General features: G+C 31.3%; 2 protein-coding genes across 2 annotated transcripts; one reads left to right on the top strand and one right to left on the bottom strand.

Moving 5' to 3' along the window:
* LOC114186052 lies at positions 1-3,466 on the top strand. The gene is made up of 6 exons (XM_028074052.1): positions 1-901; positions 1,003-1,211; positions 1,574-1,799; positions 2,302-2,387; positions 2,497-2,588; positions 2,837-3,466. The coding sequence occupies exons 1-6, from the start codon at positions 812-814 to the stop codon at positions 3,082-3,084; spliced, it is 951 nt and encodes a 316-aa protein (XP_027929853.1). The 5' UTR covers positions 1-811; the 3' UTR covers positions 3,085-3,466.
* A 3,265-nt stretch (positions 3,467-6,731) lies between these two features.
* Positions 6,732-7,356, bottom strand: LOC114183186 (protein EPIDERMAL PATTERNING FACTOR 2). The gene is made up of 2 exons (XM_028070110.1): positions 7,245-7,356; positions 6,732-7,138 (listed from the first exon to the last, which is right to left on the bottom strand). The coding sequence occupies exons 1-2, from the start codon at positions 7,348-7,350 to the stop codon at positions 6,873-6,875; spliced, it is 372 nt and encodes a 123-aa protein (XP_027925911.1). The 5' UTR covers positions 7,351-7,356; the 3' UTR covers positions 6,732-6,872.
* Positions 7,357-10,745: the final 3,389 nt, after the last annotated feature.

The raw sequence follows: 10,745 nt of genomic DNA, 5'->3' as shown, positions 1-10,745 counted from the left end.
AATGTTATAAATATTGTATTCTAATGCTTCTATTATGGCTTCGTATCGTTCATAACCTCCACCAATCTATCGATCTATCTATCTCCTCTGCCATTACTCAGTCATCACTTCATCGAAATTCATCGAAATTAAACCCAAGATTTCTTCTTTTGTATTCGTTTGATGCATATTTTGGTTACACGTAGTACTTTCTGACCTTGTCCGTGATGTTTTTTTCATCGTCGTTTGTTTTTTCCTTTTACCATTTTTAAGGTGAGTGTGTGACTTTGTTTTGGGTGTTTGATTTGATCTCAAGATTTAAGGTTGAAGCGTCAGCGTGTTATTGTTATCTGGTGAGTAGTGTGTGTTTCTTAAACGTTGAACAAAGCAGAGTTTTCTTGAAGGCTTGGTTTAACAGCGACAGAGAGAGAAAAATAGCATTGTTTGTTTGCATAAGAATCTGTCTCCCCGTGTGAGGGTGTTGAATTCGCAACATTGTTGGTTGATTGATTGAGAAGAGAAAAAGGGAGAAGGAAAGAGACACGGAGGGAGAAAAAAAAAGTGAAGGGTATTGAGATTTTGCGGGAAATTCGGTGTCTGAACGTCAAAAAATAGAAGTCTTTCATTGTGGGGGCGATTTGCATTTTCAATTCTCTTTCATAGGCAAAATTGCAATCCCCACAATCTCTCTCTCACTCTTCTTTTTTGTTTTCTTTTCTTCCCCATCTGGGAGGTTGCCTCTGTTTTTCAGGGTTGGGAGAGAAGCTAAAATCTCCATCTTCCCTCCCATCTCTATATTTTTCTTCTCTCTTATCTATCGATCTCCAATACCATGATTTTCAACAAAGGGTCAATGCATTCTAATCTTGATTGTTTCGTACGGTGTACCACACCCGTGGTTCAATCCCAGTTCCTTCCCAAGGTCTTGTCCTTTACTTTTCTTTTCATTTCTCTTTTTATTTTCCCTTGACATGTTCTTATGTTGTCCTAAATTTTGTGTCGTTTGTTTTTGTGTGTATGCAGTCTGAGATCACAAGCCTTAACCGTTTGTGGCATCCGTGGGAGAGAGAAAGCGTGGAATATTTCACGTTGGGGGATCTTTGGAATTGCTATGACGAATGGAGTGCTTATGGAGCCGGAGTTCCCATCTCCTTGACCAGTGGTGAGACACTTGTGCAGTACTACGTGCCTTATCTATCTGCAGTTCAGATATTCACCAGCAACAGTTTCAGGTACAATACCAAGAATTCAATCATCATTCCATTTTGAGCTTCCACCATGAACAATATCTAGTTCTATGCATAACCTTTGAAGAAATTTCAAATTGAAACAGAGAAAAAGAAAAAGAAAATCTGTTTTTTTTTTTTTGGAGTTTTCTGATAGAGTGCACCATTTGGGTGAGATAGATAATGTTAATTTGTTATGGTCAAATATCCACGCGGGTTTCATGATGTTGCTTTTGGAAATGGGTTGTTGAGCTTTTTGTTTGTGCTGAGTGTGGTTTGGTGGATTATTGTGTGCATCATTGTCAGCTTTATGATACGGTAGTGATTTTTAGGAATTAATGCAGAAACTTGGATGAATAATATTTCAGGGAAGAGACGGAGTCCGGTGACTGTGAGACCAGGGATTCGTATAGTGATTCTTTCAGCGACGAGAGTGAGTGTGACAAGTTATGGAGGTGGGATGGAACTTCCTCAGAAGAGGGAGGAGGGTCTGAGCAAGACTCTCTCTGGCATTTCAATGACAGATTGGGTCACCTCTATTGCCAGTATTTTGAAAGAGCAACTCCATATGGAAGAGTTCCTCTCATGGACAAGGTGTGTTCTTCTTTTTCTTCTTCTTCTTCATTAATGTCTGTCTTCTGCTTTCTGTGTTCTTAAATGAGATTCCAACCAATTCATTAGGTATGGATCATGGAAAATTGAAAAGCACTTGCAATTACCAAAAGCCCTTAAGGATAAACATCGTAAAAGATATGCATACTTTGACTATTCAACATGAGTTGATAGAGAGACTCATTTTTCATTTTTGTTCCCTCTGAATAAGTCCCAAGTGATGATGGAAATTATGCATATTCCCTTTTCTTTATATCTTGTCAATGTATTTGTTATGCGTTTCTGGCATATGTTCTTCTCGCAAAATGTGTAATTTTCATTGCTTGGACTATAGCGATTGTTACAGAAACAACAACAAAATATTCGGATAGCACAAGCAGTAATGCATAAAAACAGCAAAAATATTCGTGTAGCATAATAAGTAAAGCGCACAAAAGAATAAAGATTCGATTGCTGACTTTCTGGGATGGTATCTTACTTTCAGATTACTGGATTAGCTCAAAGGTACCCTGGGCTGATGTCATTAAGAAGTGTTGATCTTTCGCCAGCAAGTTGGATGGCTGTTGCCTGGTAATTACTTCTAAATTTCTCTACCTAACTTCGTCACCAAAATATACTCCAAATTATTATTATTATTCATCTTTACCTTGGTGATACTAACGAATAGGGTTTTTCTCAGGTACCCAATATACCATATCCCAATGGGAAGAACAATCAAAGACCTTTCTACATGCTTCCTCACTTATCATACACTTTCATCATCATTTCAAGGTATTTCCCATATACTAATATATGATCGTACTCTAAATATCTAAGAAAAGATACTAATGAAAAACAGAGAAAAAAAGTTGAAAGTAAAACCACATAAAAAAAAACCCACCTAAATTTCTTAATAATAGGTTGACCCTAATGAAAAGAAGGTGGTTGCATTTCATATCAAGCCGTACTCGTATGATTATGGTGGGGCAATGGAAGGTTTAACCATGAAATGATGGAATGTGGTGTTGTGATTTGTGTAGGCATGGATCTTGACGATGATATTGAGGGTGGACATGAGAAGAAAAAGGAAGGGGAAGGCATAGCACTGCCAGCATTTGGTTTGGCAACGTACAAGATGCAAGGAGGGAACGTGTGGGTGGCAGGAAATTGTGGTCGGGACCAAGAAAGGCTATTGTCACTGTTGAGTGTGGCAGATTCATGGTTGAAGCAGCTCAGGGTCCAGCACCATGACTTTAATCACTTCATGGGCATTCGGCATGGTGGCTAAAAGGGTTCATCCACTACTCTAACAAAGAGTTCGCACTTGCAAAGATAAAAAAACATCCTTTGCTAGGATGTTTGGTTTTTATATGCATCTTGGACCATTAATTGCAACTTTTTTTCTTTTCTTTTTCTTGAGGTAGTGTGAGGAATGAGGATATGTATTTATGTAGCAGTAGTAGTTGTGGTTGGTCTTTAACCCTCAAAAGCTCCTAAAAGGGTTGTGTGTGGCTCATGATTTGAACAGCCTCTGATGAAGAGATGGTAATTGTAGAGAGATAGGTTAGGGAGGTCAGAGGTCAGAGGACAGAAGAGACTGTATTGTGTATCACAGTAATGAATGGTTAATAGATGTCACAAATGATGCATAATCAGTGATCAAGGTTGCACATTTTTGCCAATTTTTCTGTGTCTTCTTACCTGTTTTTCCAATGGCTTTTTGCTTGCAATGACATCTCGTTGTTTTTGTTGTTGCTGTGCGCACTCATTTAATAAAGAGAAGAAAAAGAGAGAATGCACTCTTTTTTATGGAGAGTGTGTATCTTTGATTGTTTCCATATTCATCCATGTTCAACATGGCTCTTCTGTTATGCATGACAGAGGGATGAACGAACTGTGTTATTATATTCATGAATTGACCTATATATTGTGGAATTGATTTCACTGCTGTCTTGTCACTCTCTTATTATTCTTTTAGTTTTTGTGTTTTTGTTTTTGTTCTTTTCATTTTGCTAACTACTAGTCCTTATTATACAGGGATATTTTTAAATATCAAATATCAATTATCAATAATGCACTGCCTTTTGAATTCCCTTCAAATAAAGTTTTTGTATTCTTTTCTATGAGAAAAATTCATGCATAATCAGTTGCACCATCTTCAAATAAAGGATTCTTTTCTTACCTTTACACTAGAAAGAACTTAATTTCAAATAAAGGAGTTGCATGGCACAGTGATATCAGTAATCAGCTGCAGAATGTGAGGGTTTACATGTTCTTAGATGTTTTCAGAAGGCTGGTGGTGATTTTTCACATTAAAAAATATTTACTTTTGTGAAAATGGAAAGGGTGCCAAACTTTTCACAATCTCCTTTTCTTATTTTCCATTGCTTTTTTTGGTGAAGATACTGTGTTTTTATTTTTCTCCCCAACTAATCTTCATTGCTTTTTGGGTTGAAAATGCATTATTTTTGTCTCTCAAATGACATCCAAGATTTTTTTTTTCAAATAAACATTCACTTTATTACAAATATCAAAATAATATATTCTACAATTAGAGACTAAAAATAGAAAAAAGAAACTAAAACCAACAATTTTTAGGGTTAACAATATTTAGTTTTAAACAGAGAGGACCCACTCTGCGTCACCATGCTCTCATTTTTTTCTTATTTAAATTTTTATTACCTCTTCAATCAACTGACAATTTCCTTTCATTTTATTTTTACTTGTTCTAAGAGACAAAAGGACAAGTATGGATGATATTGCGCCATATTTTTTATGCGATTCAAAATTTTATTTTATCCTATTTCCACTTCTCCACTCACAATATTTTAAACAAAATCATGGACGACACACGAACGAATAATTCAACAAGGATGATTTTTTATTTCCCTCAATTAAAAAAAGTTTTGAGAAATTGAGGGTTGTTTTTTTCCTTCTTATTTATGAAAACAATTTTCTACTTCAAAACTAAAAAAAAAAAAAACACTATACATTCAATAAGAATATATAGTCTTAGTTTTGAAAATAACACAACACATTAGACTATTATTTCAGTTTTTATGTTTTCTATTACTCGTGATGACATGATTCTATTTTTTTTATTCACTTGTTTTATGTCATTTAAAACAATTTTACAAAACCAAAAGCATATGATGAAACATTTTAATTTTTAGATGAAGTGATTAAGGTGGAACATGTGTGGTTAGTAGAAGTAAGTCGATGTTGACCTCTGTTGTGTAGTTTTGAAGCAGATCATGAAATATAAAATAAACCAAGTTGTTTATTTGGCAGATTAATTGAATAATTATGAAAGAAGAGTGTGTTGAGTGGATTCATACTTAAACATAGATTTTAGTGAAAATGAATCATAATAGATATTATGGTCGCCACAAGCCCTATCTATTTTTATATCTCATTGTCAAATATTGAATGGAATAGTTTTTGCAAAATTTGGATGTGATGCATTGATGCAGCTAAAATGCAGAGTGGCAAACATAGCCATAAACTATGATGGCTGCTGCAACTAAAATCTTCCTTTTAAAATTTCTTTCAGAATTGAAAATGATGTTTGGGTCTTTTATTTATTATTATTATTATTATTATTATTATTATTATTATTTACACATATTAAACATAACGAAACTGAAAACAACTATATTTTGTTTCAATTTTTCATGAGTACTCTTCTTAACGAGCTTAGTAAATTTTCTTAATTGTTTTTATAAAATAAATATTCAGAGATGTGGCTTTTTCAGTGATTTTTTTGTTGTATATTAAATGGAAATTTAGTGTATGAATATGCTCTGAAATTGGAAAGAGTTATTGAATGATTACTTATTTTAGATATTCTTGTTTGTTCTTTTTTAACTAATCAGTAATTAGAACTCTTATCAGGAATAACGGTTTGTTTAATTCTTAACTTGTGATATAAACAAACAAATGAGTGAATAGATGGAATGAATTTAATTAAGCGTAATTCCAATTGTTTAGCCAAATGGAGTTTTTTTTTTTTTTTTTGTGTTTTCTTTAGCATTGGGAAACTCCAACACTTAATGCATATGTTAGAAAAAATCAAAAGTTTTTTAATTAAAATTTTAGTTCGATAAATAAAAAGGAGAAAAATAAGTGATGGTTGAGAATTAATTTCAATATTCTTGATTACATTTATAATAGGAATGTTCACACTTCGAGTATAAAGTATTCAAACTTATTATTATTAAATAATTTTTAAATACTTACATTTATTTTTCAAAATTTTATAATACTCGTATAGCTCAACAACAAATGAATCAGTATTTCAAAAGCTTTTTGTGTAAATTACCTTTTCGGTTGGAATTAATTTAAATTACGACACAATCTATTATTGTTAACAGTTACATAATTAATTGTGGTATAACTTACTATTGTTGTCAGAACGTGAATCACTGGAAATGTTACTTTCTACAACATTAATTGTATTAGGAAACATTCTTTTACAAGCCACTAAATTAATTGAAAACGATAACGTGTATTAGAATTATTTAACATATCATTACAAATAATTTATATGATAATTAATTCAATTACTATTAGAATGTAATTTTTATCATCATTAATTTAATTTTTAATCAACATGTTTTTGAAGATAACTTATGTCTTTTTTAAGATAAATTGCATTATAACTAGGTAGCTGAATCTATCCACATTTCTATTAGACTAAACCAATATAATAATAAAGTTGTTAGTTTTTTTTAGTGAAGAGGTTATAAGTAGAGAGAAGTTGGGGGTGTGAATAGCATTTTGGAGTTTCCAAATTGCATCGCAGCCCAAATTGCCCAGTGGCCATAAATCTCTCATGCTTACAATTGATTCTGATTTCACTGTTACTATGTTTTCTTTAACCGTGAAAAGAAAAGAGATTCACAAGCTGAAACATTAACGATTATTGCTTCCTTAAAACCTAACAACAACAAGAACAAGAACACTATACTTCAAAAACATGTTTATGGTGTTTACGAAACTCATGAAGAAGAAAGAGATGAGAGCACTGTGTATGTTACAGGGGTTAGAAATTGAAGGTGAGAGAGAGATTAAGATTCATGGGACAGGATAGGACTTGTTATGGCACATGCATTTGTAAGCCATTGGACAGGACTCAGCCTCTGCAAGCGATGCACAAACGAAGCTCACCATCACCAACCTGCATGGAGAACATGATCCACACGCATGAGAACAATCCGGCAACCTCGACCCTGCTATTTCTAGTGTGTCTTTTCTTCCCACTCTTCCTTCCCAATGCTGCAACCTTTCTCTCCTCACCTTGCTCATTCTTATTCCATCTTTTCTATACTTTTCTCCACCATCTACATAATCAAAATCATACAACATCATCAGATTAAAAGACAACCACAACAACCATTTCAGCATTGTTTTTCGAACTGATTATAGAAGTGTTATGTTAAAACTTACGTGAACGTGAGCGGTTTATGTGTCTTGCCGAGATGAATGCAGGAAGACAGAGTAAAAGAAGAATGAAAAATGCAGCAGCGTGGAGAGAAGTGGAAGTCCTCGTCATTGTGTGGGAATTTGTGAGATGTTGTGATGCGTTTGGAGGTGCATTTGTATATATAAAAAAAGGATAGAAGGGAATTGAAGCGGTTCACAGGATTGTGCAAGAAGAGGTCGATCACATGAAAGAGGGTGCAATGGAAATGCAAGAAGATGTTGCATTGCATGCGCAGAGTTAGTCACAGGTTTTGGTGTTTGATGAGAGAAAGGAGAAGCAGTAAGAATTTAAAAGGGAAGAGTTAAAAGTGGTTGTTCTACGTGAGTAGTGTCCAAAGGTGGTGTTGTGTGGCATAAATGCAGCATCAACTTTCCACTTCTATTACTGCATTTTACCATTTAATATTAATGTTCATGTGCCTTCCACTTCGGCTCATAAATTTACTACCCTAACCTCTGATGTGACTGTCATCAATGCCTCTCTTCTCTTCGCAACCATTCATGGATTTAGAGTATGAAAACAGAATGGTTCACATTAAAAAATATAATTTTAATTAGAAACAACATGAGAGGATGAGAAAGTACATACATATCTGACAACGCGGGAGGACGTGAATATTGTAGTACGTAGAAGCTCGAAAAGAATTAGGAAGAGAAAATACGGAAGCAGAACATCATTAAATATGCTCTTATGACATAAGAGCAACTTTGATAGAAGAATGAAGAGTTAGAACAAACTTTGAAGATGCACGTTCCTATCTTAAACGAATGAGTTGTCTTTGGCAGACAAAAAAGGAAAAAACCAATCCTTTTCGAAGAAAGTTGTGAAAGAACTAATCTCAACTCATCGTATGGTATTAAAATTGATTTAGTTAAGACTGTCATACATCATCTAACCTAAAATATTTGGTGTGCCTAATGTTGATTAGAAATATCAATTTGATCTATGGACAAGTTTCAATCCATTTATAAATAAATTTCGAGAAAACGCCAAACTCTTAAAAATCTTCTTTTAAAGTATGTTATGATTAGTGTCAAATGTATTGGACTTACAAAATTTTTGTTAATTTTTAAACACAAGATCTAAAGCTTGAGTTAAGGGTCAAAAGAATAATTAATTTGAATCGAAAATCAAGACAAATTATCATAGATTAAAAATCAAGATGAATGGGTCGAAATCAAAGAATTAAACTTTTATGATCGAAGATGATTGTCTCTATCTTTCAACTTAGGGTGACTTAAGTCAACCTTAAATTCGTAGTGATATTGGACCCTAACCATGTCCTTACAAATCATGAGGTTTTTACAAACTTGTGTCCGGGCTACGAGTATTGTGTATACACACTCAAGCTTGAGGGGAGATCTGGCGTTTTATGTTTTCTAGACTTTTTTGTTTTTGTTTTGTATTTTTAGGCTTCTGTTTTGGGCCTAGTTTTTCGGCCTATCTTTTACTTTCTTCTTGCTTATATGTACGCACGCACTGTGCACTTTCGTTTTTCATATATACATAAACACAAAATAAAAATTCATGTACTTTTTAATATCATTCTCTGCTTTCTTCCTCCTTTCTTTCTTTAATGGAAAGTCATAAAGTTATTCATTTGTGTCCAAAATAATACATTAGAATATTAAGGTGATAATTTAATAATATGATCCTGCAAATTGAAAGAAAATATATCATAATATTGTAGTAGGGAGGGCAACTATTATATATATATATATATATATATATATATATATATATATATATATATATATATATATATATATAAATTTAGTCCCTTGTAAAAAATATAAATTTGTGAACTCTTAAAAGCAAGAATATCTTGAATGATTTTTATAAAAAAAGTTAATTATTGCATTATAACAATTGTTTTTTTGTTTTTGTCGTGATGATTTTTTTTATCTTTATAAGTTTTAGGAACGTGTTTGTTGTAAAATATTAATTAAATATTGAAACAAATATTTGATTGTTAGAGTAAATATTATTGACGGTCATGTTATTGTAGAAATAAATAAATTTGATATTTCATTGTTATTATATCTTTTTAAGAATAAATTGTCTATAATTATTGTTCGTATTAGTAAAGGAAATAGAGAAATTGAGAACTTATGAAGAATAAATAATATATTTCTTTTTTTTTACATGAGTAATATATTTTTTTTCATATGATTTTTAGATAAAATCGAATAATTATATCCATTTCATGTTAGCACTGATCTAAAATAAAGTCAAATCGTTTCATATAACAGTGATTCAAATGTTGAATAAGACCCAAAATATATTTATATATAATAAATACTATAGGGTTTGTTGTTCTTTGTTTATAAAATGTAATATTATATTAATTATATTAGCATTTTAATTAAGTTAGCAAATAACGGCATATTTACTTATTAAAAATATATTTGTTAACATTTTATTCTTTCAAAACTTAATTTTTATTTATTATAATCCGAATATACAGTGTTAGCATCGCCTAAATTGTCTAGATTATTTGAGATATGATTATCTGTATTTTAACAATAATATGTTTGATTTTTTATCCCACCATCTATGTATCTATGATATGTTTATCATTTACATAAATGATTCAATACTTTTAGGTAAAACTAAAGATATTCATTTTATTTTACCAATGATCTCAAATGATTTTTTTTTTCAAATGAATAACTAATTCTTGAATAAGACACTTAATACAAAGATTTTTGTAAATTATTTAAACACTCCATAATTTTGTTTTTCTTTATTTATAAAATATTATATTATATTACAATATATTAACACTATAGAGGAAATTATTCTTTCTTTGAAACCATCCTCACTATAGAGGAAATTATTAACATGTTTCGGAACCATTTAGAAGTCATTCCCAACGGGAAAAAAAAGGATAATTTAAACAACTATTTTATTTCTACTTGCGTTTTTAAATAATTATCTCTATACTTTTTCAATTAATTCGTAAATTAATTCTTTTGTTTTTAGTGGATATTACAAATGAAAAGTGGCATTTTATTTTGTCGTATAGTGAGATTTTGATTTGAAGTTATGTTAATAATCAATTTTGATTTGAAGTTATGTCAATAATCAATTTTTTATTTGAAGGTATAAATACAGTTTTTCGAAAATCGTATACCAATAATAAATTATCATAAATATATTGTTTTTTGAAAAAAAAAAACACATGAATTAGTTAGTCAAGATGAAAAGTAATGTTAAATACTTAAACTACGAAATACTTCATATACTCTTAGTTAAAATATATAATTTGAAGAAATTGGTTTACTCTCTCGAGTACACATTCACATTATTATTCATAAACTATCTCAAACTACATATAATTTTTGTCATAATATATACTTGTTTTATTGCCTGTTTATCCTATTTAATGTTTTTTTATCTCTATTTTTAAGTTAAATTTTAGTGTCTAATTTCAATATTTAAAAACGACCCTATGTTAAACT

The sequence above is a fragment of the Vigna unguiculata genome, chromosome 5 (assembly GCF_004118075.2).
Source record: "Vigna unguiculata cultivar IT97K-499-35 chromosome 5, ASM411807v1, whole genome shotgun sequence".
Classification (NCBI taxonomy): domain Eukaryota; kingdom Viridiplantae; phylum Streptophyta; class Magnoliopsida; order Fabales; family Fabaceae; genus Vigna; species Vigna unguiculata.
The sequence above is the reverse complement of the archived record's forward strand: the minus strand, read 5'-3'. Positions and strand labels throughout refer to the sequence as shown.

Bases quoted from the DNA above. Each gene is read 5' to 3' on its own strand.
- LOC114186052 (XM_028074052.1), top strand. From the start codon at position 812: ATGATTTTCAACAAAGGGTCAATGCATTCTAATCTTGATTGTTTCGTA. The intron at 902-1,002 runs GTCTTGTCCTTT...GTGTGTATGCAG, and splicing joins AATCCCAGTTCCTTCCCAAG to TCTGAGATCACAAGCCTTAA. The intron at 2,589-2,836 runs GTATTTCCCATA...TGATTTGTGTAG, and splicing joins ACTTTCATCATCATTTCAAG to GCATGGATCTTGACGATGAT.
- LOC114183186 (XM_028070110.1), bottom strand. From the start codon at position 7,350: ATGACGAGGACTTCCACTTCTCTCCACGCTGCTGCATTTTTCATTCTT. The intron at 7,139-7,244 runs GTAAGTTTTAAC...TTGATTATGTAG, and splicing joins CATAAACCGCTCACGTTCAC to ATGGTGGAGAAAAGTATAGA.